Here is a 20,989-nt window from a genome sequence, read left to right as displayed (position 1 = left end):
GTTCAATAATTAAACAAATGATAACATAATTTATATACTTAGAAATATATTTAAAAGAATATCTTAAAATTAAAAACACATGTCTGTCACCTGGAGTAAAGATGTATAATGCTTAGGGTTATTTAAGGGTGAAAGCTGACCTCTAATTTTTTCATTAAACACATTTGGGTTGCCTACTGATTATTAACAAATCTGATAATGAAGCAATACGAAGAAACCTTCACTTAAGAATAGATGTGGCATTAGAATGCGCGGGATTCTTAAATGGATTGGGATTTGATACCACTGTGATGGTACGTTCCATATGTTTAAGAGGATTTGATCAGGTAAGAAATTTATGCGTGCTTTTATTTTTCATGCTCAATTCCAAATTTAATTAGTTTTATTTAATCACATATATTTTCTTCAAAATTTTCTGATAAAAATATTTTATGTGACAGAATTGCCATTGTTTGTTTAAAAATGCAGCCTATTTATTCACTTCATAAATCTTAAGTTTCAAGTTAAGATAAAGGTATTTATTCATGTTGATATTAAAGTCATATAACAAAAATAAATTAGTCTTAATTACATATTGTCATAGGCTATACTAATATGCATAGCCAATAGAAGATTCACAATAGAATTACAAAATAAATTGATCCTGGACATTTGATGTGTATTGCATGGGCATATTGGCTACTTAGCCAAATAAGGTTACTATGCCTGTGTTTTCATTAATATCCTAGGTAATGCATGTATTTATATATTATATTGTGCACATGGAAAATCATTAATTGCATTTACAAAATATACAAACCATTATTTCCATTACCACTATATAAATGGACGGGGTCACATTCACAAAAAATCATTATCATAAAAATATTTTATCAGACAAATCAAATTCTCTTATAGCTTTTAGAAATAGTTGTATTTTTTCCCCTTAATATTTTGGATGAAAATTATTGTATCTGAATTAAAAATACTTCTTTTACATACAAGGATGTTCTTGAATATACAACCTTACCACTTATTTGAGCAATTACTTCTCCAAATATTGCTTGATATTGATGATTACCAGTTCCAAAACCTATGACATTTATAAATATCTATATTAATAATAAAGATGAATGAATGTGTGTGTATGTCGTCGCTCTACTGTTTGAATTACAGCTACCAAATTTTAAAATGAGAAAATTTGCACTTCGAAGCAATAAAAAAAAATTACAGCTTTTATCAATTAAAAATTAAGCAGAATTTGGGCATTTTCCCATGATAATGTCCAAAAAATACTAGCATACAAAAATGAATTTTACATTTACACAAAAGCAAGTAAACAGATAATTATGTATAAAATTCTCGTTCACCGTAAGTATTTTTTTTTGCTAGCTAAAAATCTTTTGAAATATGGCATTGCTTGTGTAATTTCGTAGTATAATCAAGTTTAATCTAAGTTTTGTAAAAATATCTTTTCTAGTCTAAAATGGGGCATGAATCTACAGTTTTGATGTAAATACTATGCATGCCTATGTATTAGTTCCTAAGTCAAAAAGAAGAAAATAGTGTGCAAAATATAAAAATATATATATTTATTGATTACAAAGATAATACTAAAGGATATAGAATATATTTTTTATCTAGAAAAAAGTAATATTTAAATCAAGTAATAAAATACCATGCTTGAGTCACAAAAACTACTAATGGTAATCATTAAAAAAATTTATTGGAAGATATGAAAGGGAAATTTTTGAAAGAGATCTCAGCAACAAAGAAGATATTTGTGAAGAGGATCGACGAAGTTTGTAACACCAACAATGAGGTATGCAATACACAGATAGGAAGACCAAAGATAAAAATAAAGATCCCAGAAATATGCAATGATTTTGAACTACATACAGCTTACAGTTTTATTGGAGGATCTCATGATCCTTCTACTTTCTCTGAATATATGCAGATTCTTGAACGGACTGAAAGAGCAAGACAAAAATTTAACTCATTAAACAAATGGGTGGGGCCTTCTCAATGTTTCCTCACATACTCTCAAATAAAAGTATTATCCTATAGCCACTACAAAACATTATGGACCTTGGTAGGACGGAGTATGGCATTGGCTTATAATACTTACAAAATATTAACCTTTGCTATAAATTTAGCATTTTGACTGAATCTGTCATGAGATTTTTGGTGATTAATCCCTAACATGCAGTTAATAGTATCCGATAGTCAAATTTATTCTTTAAACAAGATTTACCCGTCTGATTGAAACCAAAATTTGACACAGAACTATAATTGTAGTCACAAAATCACATACTAAATTTGATATATTTAAGTCATTGCATTTTGGGTTATCATGCTTACATGTTTCTTAAGGTATTGATTGACAGATAGTCAACCTCTTAAAAGAACATTACCAGTCTCCACAGAACTAAGCCATATAAACAGGGATTATTGTGACTGGCTGTTATGCTCATTGCTATCCAGATTTTTGCATATGAAAACAACTGTCAACAATAGTTGAAAGAATATTCAAACTGTTAGTAAAAGGTTGGGAAATCTTTTGCATCATTTTTTTATAATATGTTTAAATTTCCAAGGTATTGTAATATTGTGTTAAAATTACTATCCAAAATAAGTCATTTTCTAATTTCTTTGAGTTGGCACTTTCTGTTATTTAGTGCTGGACTTAGCCTATTTCCTCTCATATACTTGTGTTATCTTGCATCCTTCTGAATTTGTAGAAGAATTCATGATATTTTCCATTTTCTGAAATAATTTGCACTATCATCGAATGAAATATTCTTTCTATAATTTTTGGTTCCAGTATGAATTCATGTTATGAATTGTCCTTTGCTCAACTTTATCCTTCTATCCTGCCATTGCATAGTCATTTTTTTTCTTTCTAATTTCTTTCTTTAGAATTAGGACTTATTTTGGAACTACTCTATCTATTTGGTCTTTCTGTGCTGCCTTTTTTGCATATTCATCTTTTCTCATGCTTTCGCATATTCCAATGTGAGCCTTAATTCATTTTCCATTTGTTCTCTTTAGCTTTACTCAAGTTTTCTTCGATTTTCCAAATTTCTTTATTTTTAAGTTTGTAGATTGCGCTGTCTGTAGGGTTGACATAGAGTCTGAGAATATAGAGCATCTATGCCAGTTCTCCAACCCCTCACAATAATCAACTGCCATTTTCATTGCTAAGACTTTGGCTTGGTAATTTACAACATAATTAGGTATATGAATCTGGTTTTTTTTTTTTTTTTTTTCTTCCCAAATCTATTTCCATAACATGGAAATGTACTACCATTGACAGACCTATCCTTTTATCATGTTTGGATCCATCAGTGAATATTTCACTGTTATTCATTCTTGGTCATTTTTGCCAGACCTATCCTTTTATCATCTTTGGATCCATCGGTGAATATTTTACTGTTATTCATTCTTGGTCATTTTGTTTGAAAGCTGAAGGCCAGCCATTTTGTTGGATAGATTTCAAGGTTATTGTGCTATATTCTTCCTTATCTAATGTTTTATCCCCTACTGTTATATATATATTTTCAATTTGAAACAGGTGTACATTTCCATGGCCCAATCCATGGGTAGGATCCCAGATATGATTTGATTGCTTCGATTGATTTAGCTCTATAAGCCCTTGTCATTGCAATTAGAGGCCAATGCTGTATAGATTTCAGGTTTTCCCTGATTTACTTAAGATTTATCCTTTTACCCCAGGTACAATATATATATATATATATAAAGATTTGATTACCTGGGTATCTAATCTTCTCATATGATGTTTTCTTTTAAAGTAATATCTGCAATTCTTAATAGTGTATATAATATCATATCCTTTTTTTTTTAGTTTATTATAAAGTGTTCTGTAAATATTTGTTTGTTATCCCAATCTACTTCTAAATGTTTAATTTAAAATCTTAATTGGTGTAGAATTCATTTTAATATTTGAAGAATCAGTTTTTCTTAGCCTTTCTCTAAATTTAATAGGCATTTCTGTTGTTTTCTCCACATTAAATTGCAACTTGTGAGTAATTCTCTAGTTGATCAGTTCTTCAATAATTTCATTTTCTTTTAATTCTATTTCTTTCTTCGTTGTTCCAGCAATAATTAAGAGACATCCATGAGTCATCCTCTTGTTGTATTTGGTTCAAAATGTGATAGGTGTGTGCACTGTAGATCTTAAGTCTGTGTACTGAATTTTATCTATTTAGTTCTCTTTGTTTTGTAGCTAGGCCATTATCTTATATTTGAACTGCCAGTCAGGCAGATTTCTTCTATTAATTAAATTGCAACTTGTGAGTAATTCTCTAGTTGATCAGTTCTTCAATAATTTCATTTTCTTTTAATTCTATTTCTTCATTTGTTGTTCCAGCAATAATTAAGAGACATCATCCACGAGTCATCCTCTTGTTGGATTTGGTTCAAAATGTGATAGGTGTGTGCACTGTAGATTTCTTCTGAATTTATTTTGCTCAAAATTTGATGAACATCTATGAATTTGGTGTAAAGACCACATACCGAATTTCACCTGTCTTGCTCTGAACATTTTTGAGCTATTTTTGTTTTGTCATTGGTAGACAAATAGACATTTTCCAAAAATGTTTTTTTTTTTTTTTTTTTAAACTCTGGGAGGTATGAAATGTAGAGATTCGTCAAAATCTTGAGTTTGAATTTTTTGGCCATTACAATGCTTTCTCTATACTTTGTATATAAGAAAGTAAAATGATGAAAACTTTGAAAGAAATTGATTCGTCAAAAAATGAAACGATGATTGATTTTTAAAAAATGGGTACTTAGAAAAAGGAATGATGGAACAAAGAAAGCATGCCTTGTAGCTAAAGGTCTTCAAAACAAATCATCAGAGTTTTATGTGCCAGTTGTTAGATTATCAACTATTAGAATATTAACTTCTCTTGTTTTAGAAAATGAGTGTCTGCTAGGTTAGTGGATATTCTATCTGCTTTTCTGAATGGTGATCTGTGTATGATGTCTATATAAAGCCCCCTTATAGTATTAATATTTAGAAAGGATAGGGCTTAATTAAGGTGTTGTATAGATTGAATGATCATCCATGCTGTTGGAATAAATGGTTTATGTCACGATTTATTTCTATGTTGATTTTAAAGAATATTTGATCATTTTTATATATCGTGATAGCATTTTCCTTATCGATGGGGGGGGGGGAGAGGAAAAAAAAACTAAGCTATTGTGGATTTACTTAAAAATGAATTCCAGTCATCATACTTAATAGAATGAATAATTACGATGGAATAGAAACTGAAAGAAGCAATAATACAATAAAAATTAATAAAAAAAATACAGTAAAAAAAAGTTCAAGAAAGACTTCAAATGAATGATTGTGAAAGTTCGAAACTGCCATTCGAAAAGAATTTATAGTCTACCAAAATGAAGTGGGAACAGGAACATTCCCTATTGTGAGCTGATTGGTTTCTTACTGTATTTAATATATACTAAATAATATTAGGAGGTAGACATTTTGTGACAGTTACAAATTATATTTTCTGTGTTATGTCAACATTTAGAACAGTCAAAAGCAATTCTGTAGAAATCAGTCAAAAAAATGCGGAGATATTTAAAAGAAACAAAATCCTTAGAGCTCTACCATTAAAGTAATGTCTGGTATTGAAACATATTGCGAATTGGGCAGTGATCACATCACAAGAAAAGATCTTAAAAATTGAATTTATTGCTGCAGCATTAGCGTCTGCAGAATTTGTATCAATATCAAGATTGCTTGCTGACCTAGATAAGAATACAAAGATGGCTAGGAAACTTTATTTAGGCAATCAAGGAGCAATTAATTTAAGTAATAGTTATGAAAACAATAAGTATTCTTAATTCATATTCATCAGATTTCATTGTATCAAAGATTTAGTTGAAAAAGGTCTTATTGAAATAGAATGCTTTCACTAAAAGTGATGTTAATATTTGTGGTATCTTGACAAAACCTCTTAAAGTTAACTGTTTTTTCTGGTTAAAATTTTACTGTTATATGATTGTATTGGTAGCAGTTAAATATAAATATATATATATGTATGTATGTGTGCTTTATATTTGTTTTACTAAAATGAGATGCATAATGTTGTATGTATTTAGTATATTTGCAATATATATATATATATATATATATATATATATATATATATATATATATATATAGTATTGTATATTTTTTAGCACTGGATGTTTGATATAGTTTTTCCTCTTATATATTTAAAGTAATTTTTTTACTAAAAAATTTAAAAAAAAAAGTAGGGGGGGGAGATGATAAATTATTATACGGCAACAGTTTACAACAATTTATAGCTATAGAATGTGCCTTTAAGTGTGCTATATAGCTTTAAGAAAGTGTCGCACAGATGTTTATATTTGACTTTTGCTATTCCATATTTAGTATGGAAATGTTTTTCTAAAGATTTCAATTGAGACCATGATCCATAGTTTAAGAAGCTGTGTTCAGAAGATAGATAGTGTGAGAATAAATTTCTACAGGGATGTCAGCAAATGCAAATCCATTTGCCAGTCAGACTCCAGTAGATTTGTTGGCTTATGTTTTTCTTTTATTCCCAGCATTGTCTTGTTAAAAGATATTAATTATTTTTTTATGAATTTTTTTCTATCAATTACTGGTTTTAAATTATTTTATTAGATATATCTGCTCAACAAATTATTATTTGTTTTGCTTTCTTGTATATGAAGTGTATAAAGAGAAAGTATTGTAATTTTCAAATCTATATATATGTATATATTCAAAATTTTGACAAGTCTTCATGTTTCAGCCCTAATCCGAAAAACACATTATTAGAATAATATCTGTGTGTGAACATGACAATTTGAAAATGATTTAAACTAAATGGGCAAATTGTAGTTTGCCTTTACACCAAATTTCTAGATTTCTGTCACATTTTGATGAAATTCAGTCACAGAAGATCTGTTTGTCTCTCTGAGAGCAGGTGAACACAATTACTACAAAACAATAACTAAAAAGGTAGCTGGGTAAAATTCAGTACACAGATTTAGCATCTAAAGTATAAATCGACATGAAATTTTGAACCAAATCTGTTGAAGGGCTGACTGTCCATTGGTTTGTACATTCCCATGCATGCATGAAAACATGATTAGCAAAAACACAGTAACATAGATAAATGAAGCTTGATATGCGAGTTTGTGACTAAAAGTTACTGTGTGTCATATTTTGGTTTCATTTCATTGAAACAAAAGCTCTGAAATGGATACTCATTTTTTTAAAAAAAAAACTGCACTAAAGCATGAAATGCCTGTGTGCGGGAATTAAAAAACAAATATCTGAGTACACTGTGACACTTCTTGACAGTAAATTAAAAAATGGAATTACTTTTAAATCAGAAATCCCATTTTGGAAAGGTAATAGTATAATCTGAATTACTTATTTCTATTATGAGCTAGTTCAAAGCTTTTAAACTAAGATCACACTCCTATATTTTAATGTCACTAAAACAACAAATGCATTTATTAGTCTTTTATTGTAAGTAGATGAAATCAATGCAGAAAAGCTATATTGATTTGAAAAATCTATCTAAAAGTTACAAATAAGAATATTCATTTAATTTTTTTGTCAACATTAATGAATGTTTAATTTTCACTTGCACATACATTTGCGAATTTACCTACAAACAAAATTTCACTTTCTGCATGGCCTTTTAGAGAATATTTTTACAAAGATGCAAAGAACCACCAAAAACAGTTTGGCAATGAAGTAAAATTATTTGCTCCTATCAACTGGTAATATAAGGAGAACTTCTACATAGATTGTGTGATTTAGTATTTGGACATTTTATGTTCTAAATAAAAAAAAATGTTCTAAATAATTATTCACAATTTTTAAGAATTATACAGATCTGCTTAAAGCATAAATTTATGCTAACAATAAAGATGAATGGATCTTTTGGTGGTCTACAGATCAGATTGTATGACAACAGTTACCAAATTTGGCACATATATACCTTGAGAAGCAATAATGTGCATTTTGTAGTGATTTTTTAAAAAAATATTTCATTAGAATTTTAATTAAGTTATTCTGAATTTTTTTTTTTTTTCTCTAAATTATCTTCTAAAAATATAATTGCACAAAAATAAATTTTACACTGTTCCAAAATTTTAAAAAATACCATTTTTAATGATATTAATTTAATGATAGTTAGTGATAGTCTTACTAATTTTTTCTGAATTTTGATAATTTTTTCAAAATAATTTTAGCCTCGCTTCCAACAGTTGATACGAATTTTGTTGCTCTGAAATTCAAATCATTTTCACTGTTTCACAATCAAAAGGATTTTGTTTAATATCTATATAATTCACAAGACAAATAAAAAATGTGACAGTTTCACGAAATTTAGAAGATAGATGAATTGGATATTTACATTTTTAATAGCGCTATGATGTTATGGGCGGCCTATCTCCTTTAGAAAGTTTCATATATACAAAAACAGAACTTAATTAAGATGATTAAAATAACAAGGCTTTATTGTCTGGCATTTTAAGGATACAAGGGATATGAAGTAATATCTAACCAATATCCCAGTCGAACTAGTTGGTCATTAATGTTGACGAATTAAAAGGAAGTCAGGATACCACAAATGCCAGAAGTTAAATGGACTAGATAATGATATCTTTAATATCACTAATATGTCATGGAACTGATTTCCATTAACAAGATCCATGTACATAATGAACAGAACATATGCCAGGTTAATTAAATAATATGACATTCATGTCTATGATAATTTGATGCATAAATGTAGTTTCCATGGAAAAATTGAACATTAAGTTATGCCAAAAGGGATTTAATAGAAAATATCACAAACAGTACTCTTGGCAAAGCAGCTGGTCACAAAGGCAGCTAGTAAACAATATTTTTGCATTAAAATGCCTTTTCTTGGATTAGATTACAGCAATATTGATAGGATTTATACAAAGCACACAGAGTAATTATGGTCCAAAATATTCAAGACCTGATAATTGATACATTTAGATAGTAAAAGATGATTTAAAAATGGATATTCTTAAAGTATCTTAAGGGGAATTTTTAATTACACTTCTAAAGTAATATTGTAGTTTAAAAATTTAGTTATCTCTATTTACTCCTCCATTCTGCATTGATTCAGAAATAATAATTAGCCACTTTTAGTGATCACCTTCTTTGCCCAGATAGTTTTTTTTTGGTTATATCAGTGTGGAATCATATATATAATTTCACCTTATTTGATTTGATTTATTGATTTGATAACCTTATTGATTTAACCGACTAAATCAAAACAAATTATTAAAAAATTCATATACTGCAAAATAAAAGTGGAAGTGAAAATAATGTTTTATAATTGGGAAATAATGTCCAAATAAAGAATTCTTTGGAAATAAAATCCAAATAAAGAATTTTTTGGAAATAATGTCCAAAGAAAGCATTTTTATTAATCTTAATTTTAACATGGGCAAAAGCATGCTTGAATATTTTGTTGGATAAATTTGAATTTCACCATAACATTAAAAATTATGGCATGTATTATGTATTGCATTTAAAAAATATTATTAAAAATACAGAAAATATTATACAGAAACGAAACTGGTATCATTAAAAAAGTAATTATTTTCAGATTTAAGATAATATAAAAACCATTTTTGTGAAACAGTAGTGTTGGAAGATCATCAATTCCTATAGGGCAGTCATGGCAATTACGCATTTACTAATGCTTAAACCTATTTTCGTCTTCGATTAAACTTTGATTTAATTTTTTTTTCCTTTACGTCTTGTTTCCTCTGATGAAATAGAATCCTATCCAGAGCATTCCTAATGAAATTTTTTTGTTTCATTTATTAAGTGCATATTTAAAAACGTTCAATGAAGCAATGACTTATGTATAATTATTTGTCTATATTTAACTGTTATCATTCTAACGTTTGTAATAAGAATGTTTTCTATGTTATTTATTAGCGCGCGCGCACGCGCACACACACACACACACACACACACACACACACACACACACACACACACACACACACACACACACACACACACACACACACACACACACTTAAATGGGGCAATAACTTAATGGGGGAGTAAAATAGCAGATGCCTGTCCTTTCCGAATGATAAGTTTCTTTACGGCGGCGGCGTTTACTCGTTAGTCGGAATTCGAACTATGGACTAGCAAATTAGCACTTCAGTGGTCTATCAACTAATTCAGGACATTCCAGACGAATTTGCATGAAAAATAGCAGATTAAAAGTAACAGTACTTTTAATCGCTTAAATGGCGATTAAATAAAAATTAAATCTAAAGCGTGTTTGCTATCGGATATATTAACGGTTAAAGGGTAAGGGTAGGGGAACGCAGAAATTTCAACACTGGTTTTTCTTGTATGAATAAAGAAACTAATAATTTCAGAGAAAATGTTTAAATAATAGAATACGCTATAAAATATAATGATAGCTTAACCCCTTGTCATACGAATTTATTTAACTTCCTAATCTGATGACACAATTTATCTGGGACATTTATTGTCTTTTTAATGTCAATAAACATTGCCATTTCCTATTATAATATAAGGAGCCTTGAGATAAAGAAGGGTTTCTGAATGATTTTTGCGTTTTAAGTTATTTTCAGTTAATTGCAGATTAAAATTCATTAATTCGATGCGCGTGTTAGACACGTCGTTGTTTGCGAAGCGGTTACTTAGATTAGGTGTTAACACCGGTGAAATTTAGCAGCATTTCACTGATACATTGGATCAGCCATTGGAAAACGGTCATTTGACCTTTTCGCGGAAGGTTTAATGTTAAAAAAATGCTAATTTGGAGAAATGTTTGTCAGTATTTTTTATTTGCATTAATTTAAAAGAAACTTTTTAATATATTTTTGGAATTTTATTTAAAAACGTGTTATATACACAGGAATAATTAGTAGAAAGATCAGTATTTACATTTATTATCTTCAGATCAGTATTTACATTTTTTTTGCGGGGATGGGGGGGAGAATTTATCTTTGGTGAAAAAAACAGTTATGATACAAATACTTTATTATCAATTAGAATTCAAATGCCAAAAATTCTAAAAAGCTATTATTCTAAAAAGTTGCTCTACGATTTCAAATAGTATTTTAGTACTCGAGTTTGATCGATTTGATGATTGATTCTAGAATCATATTAAAAAGTAAGACTCGCGGGGCAAAATGTTAACTTCATTATTGTCTGAAAAGTGCTTTATGCAACATATTAACTTCAAATTTTATTTTCACAATTTTTTTTTTTAATCCAACCACCGAATCATACCATTCTAAATTTTAGAACTGTAATCTTAGAATAGGATCTTTAATTCTGATTGATAAAAAGTATTGTTGGCAATTTTTGACAACCTGTTTTTTTCTTACCAATAAAATAATTCTTATATAGATCAGAAATTTTTACTCATATTACTCCCTTCTATTATTCCCTTCTCTTCCCTTAAGTGAAATTCCAAAAAATTTTCAAAATTAAAAAAGGAAAAATATTTTTCCTAAATTAGAACTTTATTCAAACTGGCTTCAGGATTTTAAAAATCCTTTTCCCACAGTTAATAAATTTGCTTTTATTCTGTTAGCAATAGGAAATGCACAGTGCATTAATTTCTAAAAGTAAATACAAATTATTTGAAATTGCGTAAACTGCTTTCATTAATTTTTTTTATGCTACTAAAAACTAAACATTTAGTTTTTTAAAATTTAAATCTTGAAGTAGCAGCGATATATATATATATATATATATATATATATATATATATATATATATATATATATATATATATCAAAAAGAATTTTGAAAGTTAAAATATACAATTCTTAGATGTCCAAAAATCAAAATTATTTACATCAATCAAAAATCAGTTGTTTAAAATTTCTTTATATATTCAATGGAATATTTCACTATATGAAGCAACAACAGTCACTAAATCAACAAACTAGTGAATGTGCCTATCTGGGTAGAGCTATCTTGTTAACAATATTTCAGATATGATTGTCACATATTAATTACCAAAAATTACTATAGAAAATCTTGCACAGATTGGCTTGTTACAAATTAACTAACAAAAGTTACTATTAAAAAATTTCATGCATATTGATGAGTGCTGAAGAAATAAAAAGTATTTTTTGTAATGCACTTTAGATGTAAATGTATAATAGCATTAAAAGTTTTGTTTTCTAACTGTGGAATTTTCTCTATCCAATAGTCAATGATATAGACTTCTTCATTTTCAAATTAAGTTTAGTATTGAAACTTTCATAAATTGTCTATAAATAATATTTTGAATACAGAGAAATATTAGTGTTCCATCTATACTTATAATAAAGTGTGTTTGTATGCTTCAAAGGCTGATTGATGAATGTATGTTTCTGTTTGCATGTGTCTGTGTTAGCATAAGTGCACGGGGAAAATTATTTTTTTATCAGTTCATTGCCATCATGTGGATACAAACTCAAATTGAAAGATTAAGTTAACTCTTACTTCACACTAAACCTAGGACAGTGTCCAGCATGTATTTATTTGAAATGGAATAAATATGAAATCTGATATTTTCTTAAAAAATGAATGTGGAAAAAAAAATTTCTGTGACATTTTAAAATAGCTATATTATTAATTTAATAATGCAATTTTATTTAAGCATACACAGTTTAATATATACAGGATATCCACTCTAATCAGAGCATTACAGCTAATTTCTAAAACTATAATTGTGTATATATCTAAAAAATTGTCTTAATAAAGTAAATAATTATATTTTATGCAACTTCAGTCAATAAATGCTTTAATGCCCTTTGAAAAGTCCCAGCCACAAATTTAACAAAATGATTTTGAGATACTAATATTTTAAATAAAAAAAAGGTGAAAATTAGAATATCACTATTCTTTAGAAATGGTTAATTTTAGACCACTTCTTCAACCATCTAAAAAAAAAAAAAAAAAAAAAAAATATGCCAATTAGTGCTTGGAATTTCTGATTGGACTAAAATAATGATATTCAAAGTTTTATAATTAGTTACTATTATTACTATTAGTTTTGATTGCAGAAGATTGAAACATTCGATTGTCAAGATTATTTTAGTAAATATGATTTAAAGGACTGATGGAGAGTATACAATTTGGCTTCATGATTGTTTTCTGAAGTGCACGTATTTTTGAAATAAAATAAATTATTAGTTTCTGCATGCAAGTTCTTTTGAAAATATATATGTGACCCCCCCCCCCCCCCCCGCCCATGATTGAAAGTTAAAGAAGAAGGATTTTGCTTATTATCTCTATAGTTTATGAGATGGGTAAGAAAGGGAAATTTATAGGATACCACAAAATTTATAAGCTAAATGAACAGTACAATTATGTTTTTAGTAGTGCTTATGATGTCTTCTTCAATAATAATTTTAGATATTATTGGTTAAAAAATAACCAATGAAATTAAAATTTGATATACTTATTAAATAATTAATATTTTAATCAAAAATTAAAAAAAAGATTAATGTGAACATTTTTACTTACCAAATTATATCTGTGCTAAAATTGGTAGCTGCAGGTTCAATGCTTTATTCTGTTGATCGTTGATTGTTAAGGAGAGAAAACAAAGCCTAAAAGAAAAATTGAATCCAAAAATATTAAAAAAAATAATGATTCCCTCGGGCATGTACTGATTATGAAGATAAAAATATATAAAAGTGAACAGAACACACTATTTTACTTGCTTAAACATAAATTTAATGTACATATTTTATTTTTTGCTCACTAGGGTAGTGATGTGTCAATTCTTTGAAATATATCTGATATTAAAGCCATAAATTATGATTCCAAAGAATGGAAGTCACTTGTCTTAACATCTTTAAAATACTTGATAACCTTCTAGACATAGTATATATTTAGCATATAAAATACCATAAATTTTAATATTTCATTATGGAGGGAACTTTTGAAGCTACTGTCTACTCAAAGAGAATTCCAACTATAGATTGCCTCTAAAACCGAATCCAAAGCACTATGTCATGTAATATAAATAATTAATAGATATAGCAATATTCAAAACAGATCGAAAAACAGTTTATATACATTTTTGTATAACTAACTACACGTACTGAAAAAAATTGTTTATAGATTTGAGATTTGCAGTCATCTTCATGATTCTCCCACTTTCTGATAGGTATTATCAAATATCAAATAATAGAGTCTCTGAAAAAAGGAGATCACTTCTAGTAGATACAGTGTCCATATAGGGTATGTGAGGATGGCTGTTTTGGTTTTAACTTTTTCATGCAAATCTCTGTATTACGCATTGTTCTTGAAATGGATTAATCAGACAGTTGACATGTTTAAGATTAGTCAAACCACTTACAACAATGTCTTTTACTTTTATTTTTTAATTTTTCCTCCTAAGCTTTTGTATTGGCTGCGGAAATCTTTTGGGAAACTGACATTTGTGTTGCTCCAGAAGCTGTTGGATTCAATGTCATCATTGTATTAACTTGTTCTTATCCTAAAGATCTAAATCTGCATCTTTAATATCTGCAAAAATAAGTGTTAATAAAGAAAAATCCTCAGTCATTGGAAATATGCACGAATTTTTTGCAATTTAGAATGAATTCCACATCTTATATAATAGTGACTAGTTCTAATTTATTCAAATTTGTTTGAAAATTCTCACTGTTAAATTTTGATAGTAGCAATTGCTCCTACCATGTTGCAGTGAGCAAAGTGAATTTTTAGTTAATTAAAATTAAATTTTCTTGGAAAATAGCCTTTTAACAATTAATTCTGAATGTGCTCAGTGCTGAAATGTTGATAAAATGTATGTCATTGTCTGTGTAGATAACACACTATTGGCTTCTTCTGACTGTGAAGTGATATTGAGCTCTGTGCTTGTGGATTTTATCATCTTCAGATGCATACATGCCATTAATCTCAAATGTTATTGCATCAAAAGTTCTATCTAATTGCAGTTGAATGTGTACAGTTGTTGGAGGTGTGGTGGCTGAAGCATGAAGTAAAATGAAGTGAAGTTATATAAGCGTTTCAGTTTCAACTCCAGCTTCCACTTGAGTTTGCTGTTTAAATTTTCAGATTCAGTTTTGGTCTACTGTGTTTCCATATGGTTCATCCTCTAGAATTTATGACAATTCCAGTTCTTCCTGGGGTCAATTTCTATTGCTACCAATCTGCTGTTACTTAATTTTTTTTACTTGCCTTTTTAACAGTTGCTGTTATTTTTGTTTTATTAAAAGAATTTCTATGATATTTATGCACAACAGTTTTAGTGGAGATTGGGCACTGTAGTCAGATATAGCCCAATCCTCCCACAGAAGTTTTATCATACATTTCTTATACCAAATGCATTTTTTTTTCAAATGATTTAGCAATGTGGTAATTATCCAAAATTCTCCTCAGTTGATAAAATCAGAGCTTGCATCCCAGCTTGATAATTCTTTCAATAACATTCCTTTAATAAGAAGTCAACAATATAATATTTCAAAAGCATAAAATAGTAAATCTAAATGAAAAATCATCATCTCTTTCTACGATTGTGTTTTTATCTCTCATCAGGTTCTTTTGATCTTGCTTGACCAAAATATCATCTACTAAATCTCTATTCTTTGGAAATTTCTTCCTCTGAATAAGTAAAAATAAGCACAATCTTAGATTCCTGCATCTCATCAATAGATGGAAAAAGTTCTCTATTAATCATTTTATTCTAGAAATTTTTCATAAATCTTTTGATTCAACTTACAATTCTAACGATTTTAGAAAATTTTGAAAATTTCTCATATTATTTACTTTTTTCTCGATTGACATCTACATTAATATTTTTTTTCCAGCATTTCAAAATAATTCATATCTTATTTTGCTTAATTTCTAATTTTGACAAGTCTTCTAGGCATTTTAACTTAACAGGCAATTCCCATCAAGCATGATTTGGGAATTGATGAGGGGAATAATCTCTGAAAGACAAATCTGCTGAGTTTGATTGAACAATATCATCACTGATTCACATTTGTAAAAGTAGAATTTTTTTAAAACCCAGTTATTTACAAATTTCTATCCCTGATTATTCCTTTTAATGCAAGAAAGGGTTATGGTGGAAATAGTCCAAAACTATTACAGGATATCATTTAATGGATATCCTGTATTACAGGATATCATTTCTATGACAAAAGATGCACAACATGAGCTTTTAAGTGAGGATTTTTATCTGTTTTAATGGTGTAACTCTCTATTTAGTCATGGCAAATCTTTTGAATGTTTTGCTGTCATATACACATCTAAAAATAAGTTTATTGCTTTATGATTAAACAGCACAGGCTTATTTTTGAATTGTAAAACATATGGAGCAACTAAAAACATTTATCTCAACATACTAGCCTTTACATTATTTTCAAATCTGTGAAAATTTATAAATTGTCAAACCAAGGAGGTATTCAGATTTTCTAACCCAATCAGATTTTATTTGCAATTAGTAAAAAAATTTCTTGTTTTGATATGTTTCTTAAAACTGATGCATTCTTAATATTTACAGAGATATTATCTTTATATCCTAAATAATCCCTGAAATTGGAACAGGTGAACCTTAAATGTGAATCCTGTTATCAAATCCCTAACATTTGACATCCTCTTTTATTGAACCAAAGGTCCACATATGCAAGTTTATTTTTGGTTCAGCTTTAATTTCTGTAGAATGGTTTATAAGTTTTCGAACTTTTCATTATTTTGTTTAGATATTACATAATTATCAATGTAAAATGAACTATTTGCCTTCTGGGCAATGTAATTTTGTTCTGTTGATATTTGAGACAAATAGAATTCAATAACTCTCCCAAATAAGTACAGACTGGATGTTACTCCAAAACCCACTCATCCATGCCAATATGCTTTACAGCATTATCTTTCTTCTTTTATAAATTTTTTTTTAATTCCTTATTTTCTTTCATTAATTTCATCTATAAAAGTTCACTAAAAACATGGATTTAATATTATTACATTTTTCTTTAATTTTCAGCAAAATTGAAGAGATTTTTTAAGTTCAAATTGGATCTTTTAAACAAATAAATATTAAATGAAATCAATCTGTTAATTTTACCCAATGTATTAAAGACAGGTCTTATCTTTTTCATAACCCTGTTTAGCTTCAATGCTGGATGATGTAGAAAGTAGTGTCCCTTAAAATTAAATTCATTATCAGTTACTACTTCAATCATACTTTTATCAATCTAATCTCTAAATAATGAATCATAATCTTCTTATTTATTTAGAGATTTAAGTTCTCATGTGACCTAAAAATTCCTTTTTCTGCTAAATAGTGTTAATTCTATATTATTTCCTAATCATGATATTGAGCAACAAGATAATTATATTGAATTTAGTAAAAATATACATTAAATTTTCTTTTGTTTATTTTCACCCTTGCTCTTTTTCCCGGTTTGAATTTCTTCATTATTACATTTGTAGTTTATAGGTGGGATTGCAAAATATTTTTATCTAACAGTGGAATAACTGCAAATTGTAATAGCTTTTAAAACCCCTGTTTTAGGTAAAGACGATACTATCTAAAAGAAACACTAATCTTAACAAACAAAAATATAAATTTAAAAATAATTTTTATAGTATATTATCTTATGTCTTTTATTCAAGATAGGCAAATTCATAAATAGATTCAACTCAATTGTGCTCAGTTATTATAAACTTTTTTCAAAACTGAAATTCAGGATTTAAAAAACATTACTTAAACAAATGGATCACACAGGAAAAAAAAGTAGCAAATGCCACTCCAGATTGATTCAAATTCAAAAATTGAAATTCTGAATATGTCTTGGAATTAGGCCCAGGTGTATTTGCTGTTACACCGATGCTCAGTAGGAAGAGATATTCAAGATTATTTATAACCATGTAAAATAATTACAGATAAATATAAGTACATATTTAATTCCTAAATTACATTTGCATAATGTTTTTGTCATATATCAGGCAGAATATATTCATTCAATTAACATAATAAATTAATTTCTGCCTATAAACTTAGAAGCTAAAAACTACATTTAAGACATACCTGAAGATTCTGAATTGCAATTCAGTGAAGAACCTTTGTCATAATACTTGTAATCTACATCAACATTTATCCAAAATGACAAGCTAGTATCTGATAACAGATTGCAGTTGCTGAGAAAAAAAAAATGTATATCATTATAAAATGAAAGTTATGGGACAATGAACTGATTATTTTGTTTTAGTACTTATGCTACAATTTTATTCTAATGAAAATTTTTTTTCTAATCAAATAAGATATTTGATTTCATTTTTGATAGTTAAATTATACAAAAGCAGGAAAATTTGGATGGTTTGAGTGACTATGATAAAATATTTCGTGTTTCAACAACAGAAAGTTATTATGCTTTGTATATTTATCTGGAGACGCTTTTTATATAAAAAAAATCTTCTGATAGGATTTTAATTTTTTAAAGTTATTTCTAACTATCTTTTCTTTCTTTTTATTTTTCTAGCAAATGGCAACTTTGATACGTGATCATATGAAGAACGAAGGCGTGAAATTTTTAAATGAGTCAGTGCCATTAAAAGTTGAAAAGAATGAAGAAACTGGCTTTCTAGATGTTACTTGGAAAGACAAATCAAATCAGAAAATGAAGGATAATTTTCAAACTGTTTTAGTTGCTATTGGTAAGTTTAAATCATTAACCAGGTAATATTTTTCATTTTCTTATAAATATTTTTAGATAGATTCTTTATAGGAAGATTACTTATTACAATAGTTCCTATGACATGACTTTGGAGATGGAGATCTACACCAGTCATGATCTCTAGAACTCAAAACCTTTATCTGTTTAGAAATTTATATGTATATAAATATAACACTTTGTCTATGTTATTGTATTAACACGATAGCTAGAATTACTTTGATTGGATATTAACTGGCCTGGGATGTGTTCTAAAGAGAGTAAAAATCTCAGACGAATTCTTAGATGAATCAAACAACTCTTAAAGGGATGGAAATGCTGGTGGTTGAAATTTTCATTTCTCGAGAATTTCTTCTTGGTTGAAATAAATAAAATTAGACAAAGTAGCTTCTTATGCAAATGAATAAATTTTAATTAAATTATTTTCAATAGTTGTCATTGCTTAGTACTTGGGGGGCTAAAGTACTTTTCAAACTGTAAACTTCGAATATCTTTAGCATGATCTATATTGGCAGTTTAGAAAATAAATAAATAATAATAATGAATTTTATTATGCACACTTTGTTTCTGTACTTTGAAATTGTTTTGGTGCATATGAACTAAAGTTTAATAAAGTGAAGAAAACTAAAGAATAATAGAAAATTTATAGCTTTAAAATTAAAAGAGCAGAAAATATTTATTGACGACATTATATAATAATGATTAGTTTTAGAGAACTGCAGTATTTGAACATGCTTTAGTTATTTTGCACTTATTTTGGAAACGAGAATGTGTTAGTTTTGTCTCTGTTTTTTCTCTTAAAGTAACTTAAACTATTTTCTAAAATTATATTTTGTTTGCAACAATATTCATAAACACAAAAGTTTATTAAAAAAGAACCATTAGAAATATTTCTTAAGAAATAGACTATAAAAAATATGATTAAATACTATTCAACAGATTTAATATTTTGCTGCTTCAAAGAAAACCTTATTAGGAAATGACTTTTATAGTGATCAACCAATTTACTAACTTGATGTCAGTTACCTTGCCAAGGTGAAGTGTTGAAGTTGAAGTTCAGATTTTTAATTATATTTTGCAATATTTATTCATATTGAATAATTTCCTATATTTTATGCAACATGCACAAATTTTGTTATTTAAATGAATTTTAAAAATGAACTTCATTGATCTGAAGCTTTTGTTAAATTTCATTAATACCTGTCACATTACTGAGCGTACTATATTAAAAGACAATTATTATAGCCTTAATATAAATATGACATAATTCTTTTTATTCAAATAAATAGCTAAAATTTAAATATTTAAAAGTGCAATAGATAAGATCTTAATTCCAATATTAATGAAGAAAACATACAATATATTTTCTCAATATAATTTGAAGACCAAATGATAAATACTTAATTTATATCATGAAATGCCATTCTCTTCTCATAGAAAAATAATTTCAAATAATAAATGAATTCTTGAATTATGTTTTAAAATGAAGACATTAAATTTTTTGGTTGTTGCTGACTGATATTTGCTTAAAAACTTAAAAATGCTTTCATGATATATTTTAAACTTTGAAATAAACCTTTTTGTGTTTCATTTTTTTATAATATATTTTTTTCTGTAATATTTATATTTCAAGAAATGCTGAATTATGTGATATTAATGAAGTCATGATGTAGAGTTGCTTTATGCAATATGTCTTTGCTTTTATCTAAGGATTGAAAGGGATTTGAAAGCATTAGCTTAGATGATAAATAATCTGCCTTTTCTTTAAACTTTCTGAGAGAATTGGAGGAAAAAAAAACTGGATTAAATATTTATTTTATTGGCAGTGGTAAATAACAAGACTTATGGATATTGTCTTGCTTTTCAGTTAACGTTTATCAATTTTTTTTGTTAGAAACTAGATTTTAGTGATGCTCGATTTAATAATTTTTTTGCTTACAACATTATAATTTTTCACCTTATATTTGAAATCTCCTTAAACATAAATAATTTCTAAAGAATTGCTGATAAATATATGCATTCTGAGAGAGTATAAGCTATAAAGGTTTAATATAATTTTCTGTAACTGATGTCTTCTAGTAAAATGCTATTTCCAAAACTAATTATTTATATATTGCATATATAGGATTTACAAATATGATATGCATTAAGTTTAACATTGTATGCAATTTCTATTTAATACCTAATCAACTTGAAGGAAGGAGGTGAAGTTGAATAGTTTTTACAATTGGAGTCCAACTTC

The 20,989-nt window shown here is 27.6% G+C and overlaps 1 protein-coding gene across 2 annotated transcripts in view; it reads left to right on the top strand.

Moving 5' to 3' along the window:
• Positions 1–20,989, top strand: part of LOC129969260 (thioredoxin reductase 2, mitochondrial-like) — a 351,586-nt gene that overhangs the window by 64,926 nt on the left and 265,671 nt on the right. For both annotated transcript variants that reach the window (XM_056083730.1, XM_056083729.1), the window contains exons 8-9: positions 235–326; positions 18,556–18,730. In XM_056083730.1, the coding sequence (XP_055939705.1) occupies positions 235–326; positions 18,556–18,730 (267 nt within the window). The remainder of the gene's footprint in view (positions 1–234; positions 327–18,555; positions 18,731–20,989) is intronic.

Source organism: Argiope bruennichi, chromosome 5 (assembly GCF_947563725.1).
Source record: "Argiope bruennichi chromosome 5, qqArgBrue1.1, whole genome shotgun sequence".
Taxonomy (NCBI): Eukaryota; Metazoa; Arthropoda; class Arachnida; order Araneae; family Araneidae; genus Argiope; species Argiope bruennichi.
Note: the sequence above shows the minus strand (reverse complement) of the source record. Positions and strands in the feature narration are given on the sequence as shown.